The 22,470-nt window shown below is 39.2% G+C and overlaps 1 protein-coding gene and 1 long non-coding RNA gene across 6 annotated transcripts; one reads left to right on the forward strand and one right to left on the reverse strand.

Annotated features, from left to right (window-relative positions):
* The first annotated feature begins 1,497 nt into the window (after window positions 1–1,497).
* Window positions 1,498–19,707, forward strand: LOC116722121 (serine/threonine-protein kinase tousled-like 1-B). 5 transcript variants are annotated; one of them, XM_032566272.1, is made up of 22 exons: window positions 1,498–2,024; window positions 3,810–3,931; window positions 5,595–5,663; window positions 5,825–5,863; window positions 6,011–6,086; window positions 6,723–6,766; window positions 6,858–6,941; window positions 7,031–7,111; window positions 7,222–7,314; window positions 8,418–8,528; window positions 9,452–9,588; window positions 9,746–9,937; window positions 10,192–10,258; window positions 10,864–10,961; window positions 11,607–11,688; window positions 11,786–11,877; window positions 13,425–13,514; window positions 14,310–14,479; window positions 14,555–14,690; window positions 15,531–15,642; window positions 15,731–15,838; window positions 18,388–19,707. In XM_032566272.1, exons 1-22 carry the CDS (start codon window positions 1,898–1,900, stop codon window positions 18,535–18,537), a joined length of 2,280 nt encoding a protein of 759 aa, XP_032422163.1. In that variant the 5' UTR covers window positions 1,498–1,897; the 3' UTR covers window positions 18,538–19,707. The 5 variants fall into 5 exon arrangements, with proteins under 5 accessions (XP_032422163.1, XP_032422162.1, XP_032422165.1 ...); XM_032566271.1 differs by having other exon boundaries at window positions 1,499–2,024; window positions 6,852–6,941; XM_032566274.1 differs by having other exon boundaries at window positions 1,499–1,750; window positions 6,852–6,941.
* LOC116722158 (uncharacterized) lies at window positions 3,506–18,378 on the reverse strand. Its single transcript, XR_004339716.1, has 3 exons — window positions 18,365–18,378; window positions 5,807–5,814; window positions 3,506–3,623 (listed from the first exon to the last, which is right to left on the reverse strand). It is a non-coding gene; the product is annotated as an uncharacterized LOC116722158 (long non-coding RNA).
* Window positions 19,708–22,470: the final 2,763 nt, after the last annotated feature.

The raw sequence follows: 22,470 nt of genomic DNA on the forward strand, positions 1-22,470 counted from the left end.
TCAGGTTGCACAGGATATTCTGTGTTAAAGTGAGAGTACGTGTTCGATTTTACTGGCCAGAAATCCTGGTCACGGTAATGAACTCCCTGTAATGTCTTGTGTTTTGCAAAGCATGAATAATCTTTAAACTAACCGTTGCAAAAGTGTTTAGCCAACATCCAAATGAAAAAAATGAACAGCTTATTTTCTCCGTATTCATTTTTTGTGATAGCAATATTCTGAATTTTATCCAGTAAAATTAATTAGCTGATGAAAAACAGAACTGTCTTAAAATATAACGATATTACAACTGGATGTAGAATTAGCATTTTTAAGGGTTTGAAGAAACATTTTACTTTACATTCCAAGATTTTTTTTTTCTTTTTTCTGATTCTTCTTCTTTTTTTCTTCTTCTTCTTAGCTTGCAGCTGTGCTTCTTGGCTGAAGAAAGTTTTCAAAATCTCAGCTAACACAACTTTCCAGTCCTGCATTTTGATTCTCCAAATCTCCTGACAGCTTGTTAAAATATTGATCACCAGTTACTGCTTTCCTTAGAAAACTACGCAGGTTTCACATTGAGGTACAGAACCGCATACACACGGTGTGTGTGTTTGGCACTATGCTATAAATGAGTGGCATATAGGCTGCTTATACAATCATCTTCATAGCCTGTCTAACCTTTTGCAGTTACTATGGAAACCTTGGCACAAAAAAAAAAAAAAAAAAAAAAATCAGGTTACCATGAGCAGGTGCATATGAAGTGCAATGTGATTGTTTGTACCCCGGTGTGTTGATGCAATCTGACTGCAAGGCTGAGAGACAATATGCCCCTTTACAGCGTAATTAACTTCATCTGGAATGGTAGCCTTAAGTACACTTAATAAAGTTTTTAAGTGCAAGTTTTTTTCCCCTCCCATGGAAAAAAATAAAAATGTAAAATATGTCATCGGGTGCAAAAGAGTTAAAGAAGTGGGACAAGTTGCACGCTAAAGTAAAGAGGAGACTGTATGTGTGTGATGCCCTACAAGATGGCAAAGGCATTTTGATGCACTGCACCAAATTTAGAACAAAACACCTTTGAGCCCCAGACCACATCACTATCCTCCCACCTGCACCCCCTCCCTGCAACTTGTACTTCAAGACTAAAAAAAAAGGAAGAACATCGAGACCACAGCCCAGTCTAACACATAACATGCAGGAATACAAGCACAAACTCTCTCATGTCAACTTAAAACATGCATCTTGTTCAAAATGCACGTAAGGCAGAGCGCCAGTCTGTTTGCATGTATATTAAAAATGATTCGCTGTTGTTGACTAAATGTAAATGTGCGGCTTCTCCCTTCCTGCTCTGGATGCGGACAACAACTTTCAGCCATTTTTTATTTTTTTTATTTTTTGTCGGGATGTTTGTTGTTGGAACCTAACAAGAAAACTGTTCCCAGGTCGACGCAGAGCGGCGGCTTCCGGTGAACCCAGAGCTAGTTTGGAGGAGGGTAAAATGATCCCAGATCAGTGTCTGTGTCAAGCCTGCTCTCGCGCTCGCTCGCAGCGCCGCCAGCCTCGCGATAGCCTCGCCTACCGACACTAGAATCAAAGCTCCGCTCGCGAGCTGGATGCTGACAGGCGCGCGCTGTGCGGTCATCATGCAAAGGTTACACTGGATCCGTGTCAAGAAGCCGCTCCCCCGCAGGACCCTCTGGGGCGACAACATGCGAGACGTCTAGCGGCGACGAAGACGGGACTGACGTCTCTCCCCTTACTCTTCTCCCAGGTTTTGTTTTCTTTTCGCGGTCGTGTTCGGCTGCGGCAGGTGCCAAAAAAAAAAACAACAAAAAAAAAAAACGATGAACGCGATAAGTTCGAGATTTCCGCAAACGGCAGTGTGTGCTCTGGCTCCTCTCGGCGGTAAAGTGGCTTCATGAGTGTCCAAAGTAACAGTGGAAGTGGTGGTGGAAGTTTGGAGGCGACGCCATCTTGGTCGCAGCTCTCCTCGTCCCCTACGATTTCTCAACAACACATAACGGCGACCGCAAAGAGCAAGGAAGGTACTGAAACGCCTCGCCGAGGGCTTGACCCGCTCCCGTTTTAATGAGAAGGTGTCATTTTTGTCGTGAGACGGAGGCCTTTTCGGTGGTTGGGAAGCTAACGTTTTGCTGAGGGGGAAAAGAAGAAGAAGAAGAAGAAGAAGAAGAGAGAGAGAGGAAAAAATGGATGTCAAGTTCACTGATGCCGTGAATTGGAAGCCAAACGTCAGCTGTCAGTTCAGTTTAATGCCAGCTCTAAGTAGCAGCGAGCTAAATCACCATGTTTCCTCAAAGGCTGCAGCTAGCTTGTTGACTTGTTTGTGTAGCTTCCAGGTTGAAGCCGTATCAGTGTTGCACTTGGTATCATTTGCCTCCTGTCACTTTGTAGATAAACAACGTAAACTGTGCATGCATCTATTAATGCATAGTTCTGCACGTCCCTGCCATTATTATTACCATTATTAACACGACAGCAGGCCGCTAATGTTACTTTTCAACTAGTTAGTTTTTTTGTGGATGCATCTGTATTTTTCTCCGCCTTGTTTTTCGACGTATTTTTTGTGTATGAGGGGTTCGGGTGGAAAAGTAATTTACTCCTAGACAGTGTGGATGGATAAACCGTGATAAGTGGCAACAGCTGGTTTTAACGTCACAGCTTGATCCATTAGTAATAAGGGGCACGATCTGCAACGTTAAAATATTCAGAGCTTTTGTAGTGTTGACAAGTTGATTTCTAAGAAATGTTATATATTTTTTGTCAAAACTGTTCGAGTGACATACTGTACCTCGACGAAAAGATCCCAACAACGAAGCAGTATGAAGCTCGAGCTGCTTTGCATTTCAATCAACCCCCAAATCACTTTCTATTCTGTCGGAGGGTAACCTCTGCTACGTGCTTCATAAGGGTTTCATAATCTCCATTATGCCTTTTAAGGCCTGCCCCAGTGCCAGTAGCTGTGTAAAGATGACAGCCTGGAAATGTCCAATGAGGAAACAAACACTTGGAGCAGTAGGGAGCAGAGCAGCTGTGTTACCTCTCCTCTGTGTGGAAACTGGTTGTACCAGATCAAAGCCCCCCCGTCATACAGGCACACATGAGTTTCTTTCTACATGTGACCGGCTCACCACTGATGATTGTGATTTTTTTTTTTTCTAAAGGTATATCTGGGCTTTTGCTTAGCTGGAATAGCCTTTGTTTATTTTTATTTTTTTTTAGCAGTGTAAGCGCCACTGATGCACACATGTAGCATTTTAATTAGACATGCTGTGAAAGGCCTAGTTGTTTTTGCTTTATGCTTCTTTTTTTTCTTTACGAGTTTAGGTTAACATAGTTCTAATTGTACAGCTTTAACTCTGCTATTCTAGATGCTTCTAGTGTCTCCGGATGCATAAATGTCAGTGTCTTGTGTGGAGCTGTTGTTTTGACTGCTCAGTGTGATGATACCGTGGGTTAGCTGGTGGAAAATTTTTGTGTGGACAGACTGGAAGGCTGACTTCACCCACTCTCGCCTTTTCGCTTCCTGACTTCCCAGTGCTGCCGTGACCTTTCTGCTCAGTTTGGAAATGCTCTGACACTAATCTGCTGCACCTTCCACCACACGCATTCTTCTTCTTCTTTTTCTTTTAAAGAACCACCTTCGTATTAGCGCCATCCATTTGGTTTTTACTTTTCTACGTTTACTTCCTACTGTTGACATTTTCAGGTCTATCTTGAGTTCATTTTCTATTGTATTTCTTTTGTGTGTTTGTGTTTGTGTGTGTCACTGAATTGACTAAAATGGCAACACCTGTGTGCTTTCATAACAGGAGCGATGGAGGAGCTGCACAGCTTGGACCCCAGGAGACAGGAGCTGCTGGAGGCCAGGTTTACAGGAACTGTCAGCGGCAATACGGGAGGCAGCACTGGAAGCGCCAGTGGAGGTGCAAAGGTAATGGCAGCAACTCCCCCTCCCCTCATAAGACTGCTTATGAGCTGATATGTATTCAGTATGCTTAGATTCCTCATACGAATGTAACAAATAGAGAAGCAACAAAGAGTCGGCCGGTGATTGGTTTTCCGCTTATTAATTTTGTAATCGATTAATACAGACTCCAAATAAAAGCAATTTGCTGAAAAAAACCCAAAATATTCAGAGCAGTAATTAATTACCAAAACTGTAGAAAAAAAAAAATCTACATTTTGTATTTAAGATAAAAAACACTTTGTGTAAATATGTTCTACCCAAAACTCCTCAAGTGGCCTAATTTAGCTTCATCTGGTAAAAATTGACTAAAGGAATGCTACATTATTACATTTTAGGCAATAAAATATTTATATTCTTATTTTAAACATAAGCTGAATTGTGTATTTTTAGTATCGAACAAAAAGGATTAAGCTGTTAACTAAATAATCTGTAAAATGCACCAATATTTTATCCAGTTAATTCAGAATAATTGATAGAATAATCGATTACTGCAATAATCATTAGTACAGAGATGTAAGAATGACATTTAAACAATATTGTATTTTCCATGGTATAAGATGTTAAATATTTTGTTATAGAGAGTAAAAAGTATTTTTTTTAAATTAGCTGGAAGGCTGAATGTACTACAGTAAAACTGCCCATTCCTGCCACACTGACTCTAATCGCTAATATAAGATGCTAAAGACAGTTTCAAAATGTCAACCCTATAATCATTTTGTCTTTGTTTTAAATTAGTGAAACACTGGCAACTCTCACAGACACGGTGTGACATAATGTCTCCTCTGAATATCAATAATGACCACCCACAGTATGACGGCTACAGAAGCATTTAATATGCTGTCCTGTTTTTTCTTCTTATATCACTGTGTTATAGTTTTTGACAAGAGATTATACTCGGCAACTCTAAACTTTGCAAAAAAAACAAAAACAATCTGAAATCAGTTTGAATTCTGATTCGTGCATCTCTTGTAACAAACATCAGCTCAATTGAAAATGAAGCCATAATAAAATAATCTCCACTTTTGGTGCATTTAATGAATGGGGGGCAGGGGGAATACTTGTAGCTCACCGATCAAAGCTAACAGGAGGAAAAATTACAGATTTCAATCACATACAAATCGATTAGTGCATTACTAGAGACTACTCTTTTTCATTTTAGACACTGGAACCTTATTTAAATACATTTTCTCACGCGAAACGCTCCATGATGAAATGGTAACAAGTGACGATTAGCTTAAAATCAACTTCAAGACAAAACACTCAGATGCACGACTTCAGCATGATCCAAACTGTATTCAAAAGACTAAATTTAAAGCTACTTTAATCCCAGAAATAAAAGTCCAGGCCCAGCTCCCCACGCTGGAAAATCAAGTTAAAGGTTCCCGTTTTCCTAAAAAGGACTCTTAAGTTCCTGGAAATGTTCATGCGTTGGGGGAGAAACGTCAAGTGACACACCTACTCACTAAGAATCTGCATTCCTGTCCGGCGTGTCAGACTGCAGGCCTGCCGCCAGCGCCTGTTTCTCTATTCTGTGCGTTTCTGTAAAAGTCACTGAGCTTGCACAACACACCTGTACAGACTGTTCTCCCATTTGCTGACCTGTGTGTGTGTGTGTCTCTCTGCGTAGGGTCTGGCTAACGAATCCTCAAACCACAGCTACGGGAGTCTGGGGTCATCCAGTGACAAGGAGTCGGAGGTAAACCCCACACACAGATGTTCACGCACGTCCTTTCTCACGCAAAGACACAAAAGCTGAGTTTCTAACATGTACGCACACATAAAGTGTTGTTATGCACCAGGCGCTCTTCGCTCTGTCTCTCCCTCCACTTCCACCTCCACCTTCTTTTCTCTTCCTAGAACTCTGATTTGAAAAGAGGGAGCTCCCCTGCCTACTCAGTATGTACTCTTTCTTCCTGCTGCTCTTTCCTGCTGAACACCCTGCACTGCGCTCTGCTTTGTTAGGTAAAACGCAAGGGATTTATGTTTGTTTTTTTTTTTTGTCTTTTCTTTCTCCTGCTCCTTTCATCAAATATCGATTGTCAGACCCCGGAGAAGAAGCACTCCGAGTCGTCCAGGGGCCGGAAGAGGAAAGCCGATACATATTCTGAGAGCAGTCAAGGTATGTTGCATTAAAATGCTGGGATTCACGCTAACTTAACCACCCAGCAGCTTCCTTTAAAATGTAATAAGGGTTTAAGCGATTAATTGATTATTGGGTTGTCAACTCGTTTAGAAATCAATTAATCCCTAACTGGAATATACAGACTCAAAAAAAAGCTATTTGCTGAAAGAACAAGATATTCATAGCAGTGATTAAATCAAAACTACAAAATACTGACATTTTGCATTTCATGATTAATATATATATTTTTTAAATGTGTAAAAAATTTTAACCCAGGACTCAAGTGGCAGAGTTTTAGCTTTATCTGGCTCAGATTCTTTAAGAAAAACAAAATCTCATATTAAGCACCTTTTGCAATTTAGTTAGTAATTGGTAATGCAAAAAATAATCTATAGATGATTAGAGGAATGTTATGTTGTTGCATTTTAGGTAATAAAATGTTTAATTTCCTATTTAAAAATGGAAAGGAATAGTTTTTTTTGCTTCTTTTAATGTATTTCTAATAGTGTTTAAAGGAGGCTTGAGTATTTACCCCAAATATTCAGAATGTGCTATTTTTCATATATATAGGATTAATCGATTAATCCTCCTAACAATCGATTAATAAATATAATTCTGCTGTTTGGTTTCCAGGGAAGACTTCTACGCGTGGGCCGAAGATCAGCGACTTCTTTGACGTGAGTAATTCATTTGTTTGTTTTTTTTAAAGTCTGGAATCCTGATCATTTGAAGCTGAATGTTAATTTGAAGGTTTCTGCAAAGTTTCAGGGAGGAAACGGCTCCAGTCCGGTCAGAGGGCTCCCATCGGCTCGCCGCTCCCCACAGAGCTCGCAGTCGGCCCCGGGCTTAATTGTACGCGTCTCCCTAAGAGTTAAATCGGACCGCAGAGTTCTTGTGCGGTGTGTGCGCGAGATTGTAACATTTCTCCTGTGTGTTTGCAGATCCGTCAGAACAGCTCCTCTCCCACCAGCCTGTGTTTCGCCGAGCACAGTCTCAAAGCTTCTTTAAGCAAATGTGTCCAGGTTTGAGAAAAAAAACCCATAGCACACTTTTTGTTTTTAGATCATTCGCATCCTTTCTCTCACTGCGGGCCAGCGGACGTCTTAGAAGTATGTTTCTGTTGCGTTTGCAGACGGAGCTGACGGGCCTGAAGCTTGCGGCCCTGGAGAGCAACAAGAGTCTGGACCTGGAAAAAAAAGAAGGGCGGATAGACGACCTGCTCAGAGTGAGTTCTGTCTCTGCAGTAAAATGTAGCAGGGTTCTCGAGATTCTTGAAAATGTTTGAATTTCAATTAGGTGTTTGCAATATTTGGAAAGGGTCTGATTTCTTTAAATGTTGTATATTCAAACGGCAAAGTTTTGTAATAAATTGCAATCTTAATGTTTTATTAAAAGCTTAAATTTAGAAATTTAAGCTAAAATTTAAGCTAAAATTTAAGCTAAAATCGGGTATTTAAAGATAAGAAGACACTCACTTTTTTTCCTCTCTGTCTGAAGTTAAATCAGACCAAATGTCTCTTGGGTTAGGTCAGTTAGAATGACCAAAATAATTTCTTTTTGATAAATGCCAGACAATTTAGCAAGAATATTTTCTTAAAGACTTTTTTAGAACTTTCTCAAACCAGTCAGGTGTCCAGAGGGTGTGAGGGAGACTTTTAAAAAGTAACAGTTTGTTATATTTTGGATTATTATATCCCTGCTGTAGAATATATAATACTATCAGAAGACATTAACAATATCAGCGGGAAAAGTGTACAAACTCTGATTTAGTGTTCTCCCACTTCATCATACACAGGTAAATGTACAGAAACATGTTCTGCTGCTTCATAAATCCAGCACTTTGGCTGGAAAGTTGGGAATTTATAAGCAGTCATCTCAGCAAAGTTTCTACGTTTTAAAAAAAAAATTTTTTATCACACCTAATTGTTTCAGATAATAAAAAAAAAAAATCCTGACACCAGACAAAGATAACCTGAGTAAAAATAGAATGTAGTTTTCAAATGCTGATTTTATTATTCTACAATAATTCTCTCAGATTATCTTTGACTAGCAACAAAGCTAGCTTCATCTGAAACCTCCCATGTCTGAAACATGTTATGAGTGCGTCATAACACATGCGTACAGAAAAGCAATGTAAGCAACTTTCACACTGACGATCACTTTTTTTCATGGACATGAAAATGGGTGTGATTTTTAAAATTATCCTTCCTTGGTGGATCATGAAAGTCCACCTACAACAGACATCTGTTATGGTTCAGTCTGGGCTGCGATCTGATACGTGGGATCGGGTCGGTTTCATGACGCGCCTCTCGTCTTCGTTTGTAACAGGCCAACTGTGACCTTCGGAGACAGATTGATGAACAGCAAAAACTCCTGGAGAAATACAAAGAGAGACTCAACAAGTGCATCACCATGAGCAAGAAGCTGCTCATAGAGAAGGTAGTCTTCACATGCATGCCCCACCTTCACCTGAGCGACGTCCTTCAAATCTAGTGAAATTGGTGTCAGACGTTTGCAGTACATTTGTGCAGCAAAAAGTTTTGTTTGTCCCTCTTGTCATTTTAAAAATTTTTAATAAACGTTCCTAGAGACCATCATAGGTCAACCGGCCCCCTCCAGGCTCCCACTTGCGAAATCAAACAAATTTTGTGTCAGTCAACTGTGCTACAAACATTTTAGCTGCACAAACATAAAAAGCTTATTTGTATAAATTTTGTTTGCGTAACCACTGGAAACCTTTCTTTTAATCTTAAGAATTAAAATGGCACAAATTATGTAGCATAGTTATGTAATAAAATTACAAGAAGAAAGTTAAAAAAAATACCAGCATAAAGTCAAAACGTTTTGAGAATAAAGTTGTGATATTCCAAGAATAGAGTTGTTCTACGAGAATAGTATTAACAATATTATCCTAATATTATGACTTAATTTTATATTTTATACTTCATCATACACAGTTGATTGACACTGTATTTTGTTTGATTTTGTAAACGCGGACTAGCTGGTTGACCTTTGTGACCAATTTTATTTAATTTGAAGAAAGTCGGAGGCCGATTTCACTCTTGTACCACTTTCTGCATAAATGTTATTGGAAAGCGTCATAGCTTACCACTGTAACCAAGTTTTATGTTTCATTTATTCAATGTTGTTCATACTGAAGGTGTCTATGTTGAAAGGCTCTTCTTATTTGTTGTGTTTTGTACTTTTTGGCGTTGTTCTTCAAGGCGACAGATCTTTGAGGGTGTGCGGGGTTCCTCAATGTGTAACTCTGTTTTCTTTGAGCTGGAAGAGAAACTCCATCCTCCCTCGGCTCATGCCGCTGGGAAACCTTCATCTTGTCTTGTCTTGTTTTCGTCCAACAGAGCACCCAGGAAAAGCAGTCGAGCCGCGAGAAGAGCATGCGGGACCGGCTCCGACTCGGGCACTTCACCACGGTCCGACATGGCGCGTCCTACACGGAGCAGTGGACGGACGGATACGCATTCCAGAACCTGATCAAGTGAGGATTACTGTCAAAAACGTTGTTTCCAAACAACCTCAGCTTCTGCTTTAGTTGTAATTCTCTTGTTTCACTTCACAAGATCATGCACTTGTCACTTTTTTGGGTTGTTTGGACCCTAATTTATCATCTCTTTTGCGCTTTTTCTGTCGCCCAGGCAACAGGAGAGCATCAACCAGCAGAGGGAGGATATTGAGCGGCAGAGGAAGCTGCTGGCAAAGCGGAAACCTCCGAACCCGGCGTCCCCCTCGCTGTCGGTGGCGTCCACCTCTGAACCGAAGCAGCGCAAAACTAAAGTGGTCAACGGCAACGACTCTGACCCCTTCCTCAAGCCCTCCCTGCCCCAGCTGTGAGTCAACAGAAATAAACGTCTGCTGTAACGGGAAGATGCCGGACCGTACAGAACGGGGTGGTCGCTTGCCGACTATTTATACTTGCTTAAAATCGCACACACTTGATTATATACCCTTCTGCTGCAGAGCATCAAAGTCTGAACTGAATTAAAAAGCACCGGGTGTTTTGAATTAAATCTTTAATACGTTTAGTGAGCGTTTGATTCATTTTCAGTCACCCAATTCAGCTCGGTTTCTCCCGTTTCGACAGACTGACCCTCGCTGAGTACCACGAGCAGGAAGAAATCTTCAAGCTTCGGCTCGGACACCTAAAAAAGGTCAGTCGTAGAGTAAAGTTGCAGAAAGCATCAGAGATCTATAATTCAGGAGGGAGAATCTGTAAATAGACCTACTAAAGGTGGTCCACTCCACAATTTGGTCTTTACAGAAGAGTGGGGAGAAGAATTACCAACATACAGGCTGTTCACACATCCTTAAAAAGGCTTAAATTCATGTATCTTAAAGTAAGGTCTTAAAATGTTTTGAATAAATGTTTTTTAAAAGTCAGTTGGCCTTAAACACAACAATAACAGGTCTTAAGTTTTGTCTTAGCTGGACTATTTAATCTAGAGTATTCTATATGTATGTTTTTTCCTGTGGGGCTTTTGAGGCTAACTCACTGCTAGCATACCCTTGCTAACTAGCTAGCTTCTTTTGTGTCTAAAATAGATAAATGTAACTTTATTGCCAATTTGCTGAACAAAGCAAGACATGCTTTGGAATTGTAGGTCGGAATTGAAGGAAGAACAGTGGAGCTAAATACGTTGTGACGATGAGCAATAAATCGATTAATTGCATGACAAATGTTTACGCGCTCGATTCCTGCAGAAAAATCCTGAGCTAAAACTTTATTTTCTCTGCGTTTCCTGCTGCGTCTGGTCAGGAGGAAGCTGAGATCCAGGCGGAGCTGGAGCGGTTGGAGCGGGTGAGGAACCTTCACATCCGGGAGCTGAAGAGGATAAACAACGAGGACAGCTCAGCGTAAGTCCACTAAATATAGTCTAACATTTCTGTAAAACCGCAACAACAAACCATAAAACTCTAATCCTCACTATGATATTAAAAAGCTATTCAGTCATTAATGCATTCTTCATATTCATCACTTGTAAAGAGTTTTAAAATCCAACATAAAACTCCAGTGAATGTCCTTCATCTAGTTTTGGAAATGACTTGGTGCAATCATGATATTCTCTTTGAATCGTTTTAGATGCTGTAGTTTTAAGCAGATTTTATTGAGTTGTTCATAGAGCAGAAGCTGCTCAAAATGTGTCCACGTGATGAATCTGAGTTACATTTGACCAATTAAAGCTGTAGTTTGGCTCTACAGATCTGTTACCTGCAGCGAACAGCCATTCCAGTGAAATCAGAACCTAACAGGAAATCTAATAAAGGAGTGGAGCTAAAAGCTACTTAGAGGAGATCAAAATCAAGATGGCAAAAAGTCGTCTCTTTTCTCACAGCTGAAAGTTGCTTTATTTTCTGACATCTTGATGGCTGCTGCAGGTAAAGACACTGATAACCAAGAAGTACTACTGACCTAATGAAATAACACCAGGTCCCATTTTGTTGCAGATTTAGTTTCAGAGAAAAGTTGCATTTGTTTATAATAATGTCTTCCTCACACAGTTTCAAAGACCATCCTACTCTGAACGAGCGGTACCTGCTGCTGCACCTGTTGGGCCGGGGCGGCTTCAGCGAAGTCTACAAGGTACCGCCTGCAAAGCTGGCGTCGCTTTTTTGTCTACTGATTTTCGTGCGAGTTTGCATCTGGAGACAAAATGTCTGTTCTTTTTCGTCGCATGGAGGCATTCGACCTGTTTGAACAGCGCTATGCAGCTGTGAAAATCCACCAGCTCAACAAGAACTGGAGAGAGGAGAAGAAGGAAAATTACCACAAGTAGGTGTCTGCACACATTGTTCTGTTTACAGCAGACGGTTACGAGCTCAATCAGTCAGTAGCACGCTGCCTTGAACTTTTCCACTTTTTGTCGCATCACAACCATATTTTATGTGAAAGACAAAACGCAAAGCAGAATAAGAATAATGGATATATGGCTTAGAATTTTACACAAATAAAAAAATCTGTTAATAAAACACAGTGCAGCCAGTCGTACTCAAAGGCAACCAGATTTAAAAAATCACCTGTGTGTAATTTAATACCAGTATAATCTGCTCTATGGAGGCCTGAGGGATTTGTTAGGGTTTGGAGGAAAACTAATACTGCATACCATTCTCTACACACCTCAAAGAAACATGGTGGGGCTGCTTTTCGACAGCAGGGGCCGAGAGGTTGGTCAGAACTTAGATGGGGGAAAATATGCATAACATGGCTGAAATAATTAATCATAATTAATCGCTAACTGAAGTTTACAAACTCAAAAAAAGACCATTTGCTGAAAGAACAACACACTCTGAGCTAAATTTGTACAACAAATATATACATTTTACATTTAAAATAATAAAAAAAAATCTTTGTATGGTCTACCCAGAACTCATAGTTTTAGCTTCACTAGTTCAACTTTTGAGAAAACAAAAAATCTCTTACTAAGCACCTTTAATTAATCAGTTAATTCAAAATTGATCAACAGAGTAGCCCTACACAGTATTGATCAGTCTAGAAGCAAATGCCTGAACTTGTCACATGTTAACGTTAGAAGTTGTTTTGTTTTTTTTTTGCTACAGATGCATTCTTTGCTACAAATGATCAAGTGTACATTAAAGAAATGCTGTCATTGCATTTTAGGCAATAACATTTATTTTTTATTTAAAAAATTAATTGATTATTTGCATCTTTTAATGCATTATATAAAAAATCTGCTGAATATTCCAATTTTTTTTTTTTTTGCCGATTGTCAGAAATATTGATTAATCAATAGATTAATAAGTAAAATAACCGTGAGCTGCAGCCCAATTATTTGTGTAGTTGAGCCGTTTCCCTGCCCTTCACAGCAACACAGAAGGAAACGGGGTCAGACAGAAACTGGATGAGACGTTTAGAATGACGAGGCTTTGGTGGGGTGGAACGGAAACCAGTTCTTTCTACAGATCCAGTTAGATCAGAGGACTGGATATATATATATATGTATATATATGCACAACAAGCTTGTCAAATTTGATTTAGATGACAAGCATGATCATTTTCCTTCCACCTTTCAAGTATGTAGTGCTTTATGATGAACTATCACAACAAAATCCACTCAAGTATGTCTTCCATTCAACAAAACATAAAACGACAAAATTGGCATTCATTTCTTTGAGACGGCACCGTTTGAATTCCCATAAACCTGCATTTTGAGGTTCTGTATGAATAACCGCGTGCGGTTAAAACATAGGATTGGTTCTAATTTATGAACATATTTCATTCCGATCACGCTGGACGCATGCTGATGTTGTATCTAAACGTCAGGAAGATAAGCGCTTCTCTTGTTGCACACACTTTGACAGGCATGCATGCAGAGAGTACCGGATACACAAGCAGCTGGACCATCCCAGAATAGTCAAGCTGTATGACTATTTCTCCCTGGATACCGACACGTGAGTTCACCTCTCCCCACTCCAACATCCTGAGGTTGCTTTGTGTGTGTTCGGGTTACAGCAGCGGCCATGTCTGAGAGTATTCAAACACATCATGAGATGTTTGTATGAACATGCTGCGTTGTTATCATAGAAAATAGATTTTCTATAAATATTACGTACAAAGTATAAATTTGTTAATGCATATTTATTTAGCTTTCTCTTTACATTCATAGTAAATACGACCACATTTAGCAACCGACTTCTACTTAGAAACAAACCAAAATCTGCTTTTATTTTATTTATTAAACCTTTCTTGATACAGCAGTCATTTTTAAAGAGTGACCCAAATCCTATTACTGCTGAGAACAGGCAGAATATTGTTCATTGTTTCTTCATCTGAGCCCGAAATAATTTGCAAACTGGATGTTTCTTTACTTGTATAATTTGAATGATTCTATGCTTAGTTTATTGTTGAGCAGTGGGGAAAAACAATGTATTTTTAGAATTCTTTTTGTGGATTAGGAATACTTTTGACTTTTGGCCTACATGATAAAGTTTGGACACCCCTGGTTTTCGTCATGCTTCTTTAGGAGCAGAAAGTAATGACCTCGACTTCTGTCCTACAAACGGTGAAGGAGTTCAAATGTCTGGTGTTATGCAGCAAGCCTGTCTTTCCAGCTCTGGAAAGACAAGTTGGAGCAACATTCTCTCTCTGCAAACACTTCTGAACTGCTGTTTGCTTTTCGACTCTTAAATAAGATTCATTCTCCCGACGTTTTGGTCTTTTTTTTTGTTTGTTTGTTTTTCTTTCAGGTTCTGTACTGTCCTCGAGTTCTGTGAAGGGAACGACCTGGACTTCTACCTGAAACAAAACAAGCTGATGTCAGAGAAAGAGGCCCGCTCCATCGTCATGCAGATCGTCAGCGCCCTGCGCTACCTCAACGAGATCAAGCCGCCCATCATCCACTACGACCTCAAACCAGGTGCGTCGCGTGTCTCTTTCTTTGCCGAACGGAGCGACCGGGAGCGGCGAGTCTGACTGCGGTTACTCTGCACAGGGAACATCTTACTGGTGGACGGTACCGCCTGTGGGGAAATCAAGATCACAGACTTTGGTTTGTCCAAGATAATGGACGACGACAACTATGGCGTGGATGGGATGGACCTGACATCACAGGGGGCGGGGACCTACTGGTGAGACGCAAGCTCCAGTTGGGGCTTAAACAATTAATCGAGATTAATTATTGAAATAATCGTCAACTAATTTAGTAATCGATTAATCGTTAACTGGATTATACAGACTCTAAAACATGCCATTTACAACACAGTCGGAGCAGTAATTCAGCCAAAACTGCAAATTTTGCATTTTAGATTAAAAAAAAAAAGTTTTTTGTCAGTAAGTATGTTCTACCCAAAACTCCTCAAGTGGCAAAGTTTTAGTCGCAACAAATTCTGTAATGATCTCAAATTAAGCACATATTTTATCCTATTATTAATTGACAAATCAATAAAAATAATAACCAGCTCAACCCTACAATGTATTGAAGTTAAGCCAAGCAGGAATAGCTGAGCATGAATAGACATGTTGATGTTAGAAGTTTTTTTGGCTGCAGATGCATCCATTGCTACACATACACAGGACTGCTGTTGCATTTTAGGCAATAATGTTTACTTTCTTATTTTAAAAAGGAATTGAATTATTTATTTACTGTATTTGCGTCTTACTGTACTGCTAATATTGTATAAAAGAGGCTGACATAAAAAATCTGCATAATGTGGCAATTTTTTAATCGATTAATCGCTGGAATAATTGATTAATCAATAACTGAAATAATCATTAATTGCATTAGCTGCAGATTTCCTGCACGTGAAGAGAGATTGCTTATGAAAGCCCTGCATGAAGTGTAAGGGGGCTGCGTTTATTGTTCTAAACACGGCCAAAGGCTGCAATGTGAGACTATATTTAAGAAGCAAACTCTCCATGAAAATGTCTGTAAATGAGCTTTTTAAAGTGTTTGTGTTGTGCGTGTTCAGGTACCTCCCACCAGAGTGTTTTGTCGTGGGGAAAGAACCACCTAAGATCTCCAACAAGGTGGACGTGTGGTCGGTGGGGGTGATCTTCTTCCAATGCCTCTATGGACGCAAGGTACCACCACGTAGTGTTCCTGCCGTCCTCCATGTGGTTGGTAAAAGGCTCTAGAGCTGGGATGAGTCTGTTTGTTTCACTTCTGCAGCCGTTTGGTCACAATCAGTCGCAGCAGGACATCCTCCAGGAAAACACCATCCTCAAAGCCACAGAGGTCCAGTTTCCAGCTAAACCTCAGGCCAGCACAGAGGCCAAGGTGACCCACTCCCACTTTTATGGTTTACAGCTGTTGTTACCATTTCTGTCTATTTTATTTATTTATTTATTTTTGCATAAACTAAAATGTTGTAGCTTTGCTTTGATTCTTGGGTCCAGATGGGGTTAAATGCAAAAAGTCTTCACACAACTAAACTAGTTGTTTTATATTTTATTTTCTTCTAAATCTTGTAGATGTTTTTGGTAAAAAAAAAAAAGTACATTTTGTCCATTTATGCAGAACGGGAATTGGTTCCACATTCAAAGGTTCTCAAACTCTCTCTCTGTCACTCTTTAAAAGTAACTTTTTTGCGGAAGTTTAGTTTTTAAATCTTTTACATCTAGAGTCTGTAGCCTTTATAACCAAAAGAAACATTTTACTTTTAGGTCAGCAAAAAATAAAAATGAAATAAAAAGTTTAAATCAGCAAATGTTGCATGACTTTTAGAAAAAAGAAAACATTTTATAAGTTTAGTTAAATATCTACTTTAGAAAGTTTGCGGGGCTCGTTGTTTTAAAGAAATACAGTTTCATCTCTATGTCTAGGATTTAAAATAAAGAAACATAAATCTTTGCAAACAGAGCATGGATTTCTTTTTCCTTTTAGGACGGAAAACAATGTAAAATTTTAAAAAGCGAGTCGATTTAAATACATTATTGGCACTTTTAATGTAATTCGTTGTGAACATTCACGTCAAATATTGCAACCGTTTAAAAATCTGCATTTGTTGTTATATCTCTATTTAAAACATGAGCTGGTTTTTATTTTTGTAACTCCTTCTCTACATGAATGTATTTTTCTCATTGATAAAAGGCAACAAAGCTGAAACAAAAAAACTTTGTGAACATTTCTCATGAGCTCCAGCCTCATAATCCCCAAAACGATTAATTGGATTCTTTTGCACTTCTCTGTCAGCCCAACCTATGTTAATGAAAAGCCTTCTTCAGTGTTTGTTTGCTTTAAACTTGTATCAGTTTGTCACCAAGCACCACGTTGGCACTAACTGGTTTTACAGCTTTCCACTGGGAAATTGTTTACTTGGGTGTGAAGTGAAACCTACTTAACTCTCGTTAGCTTTGATCTTCGGTTACCGACTGAAGAGACACAGATCTATAAATAATTCTGTTATTTTTTGTGGTTTAATTTAATCCCAAAGACTGGGCTGTAATTTATAACAACTGGCATTAAATGGTTGTAGTTCAATTTCAGATGTAAAATCAAATATTTGGATTTTTTTTCTCTGAATACTTGATTTATTTTTTTATGTTATTTAAGAACAAAGTAAAAATTTCAGCAGATTATTCACACTCCGGCGCTGTGGTTAATCACAGTTAATCACAACGGTTGTGGTTTGATGGAAGAATAATCCATCGACCAAAATCTTTAGTTCATCTCAAGTATCAATTTTGTCTTAAGTCTAAAATTTGAACTAGATATATTTCTGTTTTCACTATTTATATAATTTAACCAGGGATGGAACGATTAATCATGATTAATCATTGAATTAATTGTCAATTAATTTAGTAATAGATTAAACATTAACTGGAGTAAACAGATTCAAAAAAGGCCAAAAGCTGAAAGAACAACATATTCAGATCAGTAATTAAGTCAAAACTGTAGAAGAAATATCAACAATTTATATTTAAGATGCACAGAAAAAAACTGTCCTACCTTATCTCCTCAAATTTCATTTTTAGTTTCACCGGTGTGAATTCTTTAAAAAGACAAAATGTCCTATCAATCACCTTTTACAGTCTAATTATTAATTGGTAATTCAAAAATTAATCAAGGAATCTATAAATGATTAATCATACTCTAGGGGAATGTTATGTTGTTACATTTTGGGCAGTAAAATGTTTAATTTCCTATTTAGAAATGAAACTAATTGTTTATTTGCGTCCTTTAATGTATTTCTTTAATATATTGTATAAAAAACGCTCAAGTGGTTAATATCTGCAGAATGTGCTAATTTTCATATCTGATAAGTCTTAAGTGTAAACGATTAATCGATTACTAAAATGAGCCCTAAATTCGACTGAAAGGTTTGTACAAAGCTCATCGCTGTGTTCTCAGAACCAGAACCAGAACCAAACGAGGACAAGCAGCTTTCAGCATCTATGCACCACAAATTTGGAACAAACTTCCAGAAAACTGTAAAACAGCTGAAACACTGACTTTCTTTACATCTCGACTAAAAACCCACCTGTTTAGGATTGTATTTGAAACGTAATCAATTACAAATTTATTGATGGAACCTGACTTAAAGTCGTGTTTTGATTGTTGATTCTATGTTGCATTGTGTTTCTGTGTTTGATATGATGTAAAGCACTTTGAAATGCCTTGCTGCTGAAATGTGCTATACAAATCAAATTTGATGGATTGATTGATCGCAAAGTAGGTGCAGTTCTGTCAGAATCTGACAGAGCAGCCGTAAAAATCGATCTAAACGTCTCGCCTGAACCCACAGCGTGATGCTGCCTGCTTGAACATGCATTAACAAACGCATAAGGTGAGTCACTAAGAAACCTTCTTCCTCTTCTGTCCCGCAGGCATTTATCCGGCGCTGTCTGGCCTATCGCAAGGAGGACCGCTTCGACGTTCACCAGCTGTGCTCCGACTCCTACCTTCTTCCTCACATGAGACGCTCGAACTCATCCGGCTCGCTGCAGCCCACCGCCTCCACCCTCCCCACCTTCTGACTGACACCGCCCTCAGGTCAACCTTAACACAGGATTGTCAGAGTTGGAGGACAATAAATGAAATGTGGACCTTTTTTTTTTCTTTTCCTCCCCCTCTACGTTTCAAGAATGGACAATTTAGCAACGAGTAAAGTGGGGGAAAAAAATGGAAAATGGAAGAAGATGGAAGGAAGTGTTCGACCGAACATAACGATGACGGAGAGAGAGAGAAAGAAGAGGGAACTGGAGAAGCCAGAACAGAGAGTGAACCAAGTGTTTCTGCTTTAACCCTTAGAAGAATCCAAAATCAGTATATGACCTCCTCTAGTTGCACTCTATGTATAGTAAAATACAAACCAGATGACTGTAAACGCAAAAGCATCTGTGAGCAGCAGTGGGTGTGGAAAATACTCCCTTCATTTCAAACGAAACAAACAAACAAACAAAAAAAAGACAGAATAAATCGTCCCGTCTCATCGAGTTTCCTCTGCACGCAACGGGGATTCGTTTTCAAAGTGATGTAACCCTGACGGGGGAGGAGGGGGTTAAATTTGCACTTCCTGTCCCAGTCGGAAGCAGTTCGGGTCTGCCGAAAGTGGATCTTGTCTTAAATCTTTTTATTTTCTCGTCGTCGTCGTCCAGGCAAGAGTCCGAAGGTCCGAGAAGCGACATGTTGCGACACAGTTTGGACTCCATACGGACGCAGAGTCTGTTGTACATTTCTCACTATAGCAGATGTATTCTAACAAGGCTTTTCCCCGCTTTGCTTTTTAAGTGTCCTCCCCTATCTGTTTGTTTCCTCTCAAAAGCTGTTCTTCAGTTCGCTGCTAGCTATAAATGTTGCTTTTAGTTTATTTTTGACAACGGGAATGAGTTTTCACCGCGCGTCGGCCGCGTACTTGAACTTTTCAGAGGAAATTTCCAGAACCTGTCGTTTCGAAAGAATGAGTTGGGTTTTTTTTTCCCTTCTGCAGCCAACATCAAAATGTCTCCTCAGATTTCTGTTTGCTTACTGACTTCCTTAGAAGACCTAGTGTGCTCTGTCGTGAGGAATATTCCCGCCTGTCCCCGTGCCAGAGGAGGTGAGAAAAGTTACTGCGTTTTATTAACTTCAGCTGGATAACAAATGGATATATCCACAAAAAAAAAAAATGTTGTCATGGTGTAAATAAAATCAACTCTTACCTGTTTGGTGGTGTCTCTTGACGGCACATTTGCAGACCCAAAAATATAAACCTGGATTAATTTTTTCCCAACTCCGTTCACTTTCATTTGGAAAAATTTCAACCGTCATACGACAGTTAAATGGCTGCTTAAGGCTCCAACACCACAAGGGGGCCCCCAAGAGCATCATTTGATTTTATTTTCCAGTGATTGCACGTTTTGCAAATTTGTCCCAAATTTTAAAAAACAAAAGATATAAAACTTGTTTGCTGTAAATTCAGTGCATCATCAGATGTTACTTTCAAATAGTTAAGTTAATATGTTAGGATTTCAAAATGTTAATTAATTGGAGCATTTTTGCTTGTTTGCTACTCCTATAAGGTTAAAATCAACAGCCATATTAACACTGGTAGCATTTAAGGCAATCACAAATGACACTAATAATAGTGGATATGTTACACACGTGCCGAGGAATTAAGTATTTGACGTTGACATATTGGTATGGGGGGTCTGAAATGAAAATCTGCTTGGGCCTCAAAAAAGCTTGGGCCGGCCCTGGCTGTCATCTCAAAGCGTTACATGTCCAACAGTCCAACTGATTCAGTTAGAAGGGATCAACTTTTTCTTTTAAGTAAAGCACAATCATACAGTCAGATTAAAGGGAGTGTTTTTAAGTGGTGTAATGAAAGAATGTGAAACAATAGAAGTTCGATTCCAGCATCATGAACTCTGATTGGACAGCCGTAGAATCAGTCGCATAAAAATCCAGACAAGAGTCACAATAGCGACTCTGCAACTTCACTGCTACGGAACAGATCAAACGGAAAAAACTAAGATTTCTTTTTTGCCTCTCTTGAATTTTTCATAAATTTTAGGGATCTATTTCATCTACTAAGGAGAAATATAGTATGATTTCTCCTTAACCAAACTTTAAAGCTGCAGTGTGTAAATGATGTCTCTTACTTGTTTAAGTGTCACTATGTTACGGCTAATCTTGGAGAAAAAAAAAAATCAAGCTCCTCTACCTCCTTCCTGTTGTCCTACTACCACCAGCAGAAAAACACCAAGTCAGAAACGACCAATCAGAGCCAGGAGAAGCTCTGATTGGCTGCTTGTTTACTAAAATGTACCCTACCATGAATGCTAAGACTAGTTCATATTGCCACTGATTATGGCGGATAAACGGTGTTTCTCTGGCATTAGCACATTAAGCAGTGAGTAAACGAGCTTGATTAACACAAATCAAAACGGCTTGATTTTTTTTTTTTTCACAATTATGTACATTTTGGCTGTGTAGGTCATTTTAAAATATAAATAAATCACATTTACACTAGGTAAACTAATAAATAATGCACACAGTTGTCAAATATAACATTTTAAAAGAGGTGCATGTTTGAATATGGACTGATAACTAGTCATCTTTTCTGTTTCACCATCTTGTGTGTATATATATCCAGTGACGTGCGGTGAGGTTCATAGCTGGTGAGGCACTGACGTCATCAGAATCAGATTTGCAAATAGATGCATAGATTGACAGCAGTTTACAGGTTATGTTTCACTTCTGCATCCTTACACATACAAACCTTTCAGCTCCGGCGTTGGTCTTCCTTTGGTTATTATCTCCTGCTTCGATTGAAAGTCCACTTGAGAAAACTTTTTTAGTGTTGTAATGTAGTCATCCATGTCGAAAGTCGGGATAAGCGAGAGGAAAAAAATCACTATCTCTATTATAATCTATCGCTGCACTTGACTTGCTTCCCGAATCGTTTAGCCTAGCTCGCTGTCACTTACTCGGCAGTTGAGGAGTGAACAAGACGAACGTCTGGGATCTTGAGCGCCCCCTGCCATGAGGCAAGAGAACTGCCTGCCTCACCTCGAACCTGTTCTCTGCCGTTTATAATCGCTCATTACACGAAACACGTTACACAAACACAGTTGGTGACAAAAAGCACTGTACATTATATACATAAGCTAAATTATTGGAAATAAGTTCACATATTAAATTTGTTTAAACCATTTTATTGACGCCGTACAGCAACTTGCTCTCTCCGCTTAGCAGCCAGCGCAGAGCCAGGGGTTGCGCAATCCAAGGTGAGGCAGAGCTCTCTGCTGCCTCACCGGCATCGCTTCCAAGCATTTGAATGGGAAAATAAGAAAATTCAACGATTTTGAACAAATAAAAATCGAAATTGGTGAAGCTACATGAAAAATAAATATTTTTGAGTACAAACCACCGGATGAATATAACAATTTAAATTACTTTATGATTATATATTTTCTTTCTTTCCATGATGGCTGGTGAGGCACTGCCTCACCTGCCTCCCCTGACCGCACGTCACTGTATATATCCAACCACTAGATTGACTTGCAACAGTCCTTCTTCCTGAATTAGCATGTAGCGGCTGTGGACCGTTGATTGCATGGTTTCTGTTGCAAGTCCTCATATTAAGCAGGCGAGTGGAAACAGGAAGTGACCTGCTGCAGACGCTGGATCCGTGTGAACAACCGGCTGATCGATCGGAGAAACGGAGCAGGCATCTGCAACCTCTGTGGCTTTTTGGGTCGCTCCTCATAATTTTGGCTGAAAACGGTAAAGAATCAATGTTTTTAAAATTGAGAGATAAATTCATGTGTTCTCCAATGAATTTCCATAATAGAATTACACAAAAAGTAGCAGTAATATATATTTTTTCGATCCATTTCTTTTTTTGTTGGTCAGTTTGGAGATTTTGTTCCCACAATTTTCCTGAAGTATCAACATAAAGGAAATGTTTACATCGTCTTTTTTTC

This window comes from Xiphophorus hellerii, chromosome 6 (assembly GCF_003331165.1).
Source record: "Xiphophorus hellerii strain 12219 chromosome 6, Xiphophorus_hellerii-4.1, whole genome shotgun sequence".
NCBI lineage: Eukaryota > Metazoa > Chordata > Actinopteri > Cyprinodontiformes > Poeciliidae > Xiphophorus > Xiphophorus hellerii.

Coding starts and splice junctions, on each gene's coding strand:
- LOC116722121 (XM_032566271.1), top strand. CDS start 1,898: ATGAGTGTCCAAAGTAACAGTGGAAGTGGTGGTGGAAGTTTGGAGGCG. Junction 5,664..5,824: donor CCAGTGACAAGGAGTCGGAG/GTAAACCCCACA, acceptor TTCTCTTCCTAG/AACTCTGATTTGAAAAGAGG. Junction 7,315..8,417: donor GGATAGACGACCTGCTCAGA/GTGAGTTCTGTC, acceptor CGTTTGTAACAG/GCCAACTGTGACCTTCGGAG.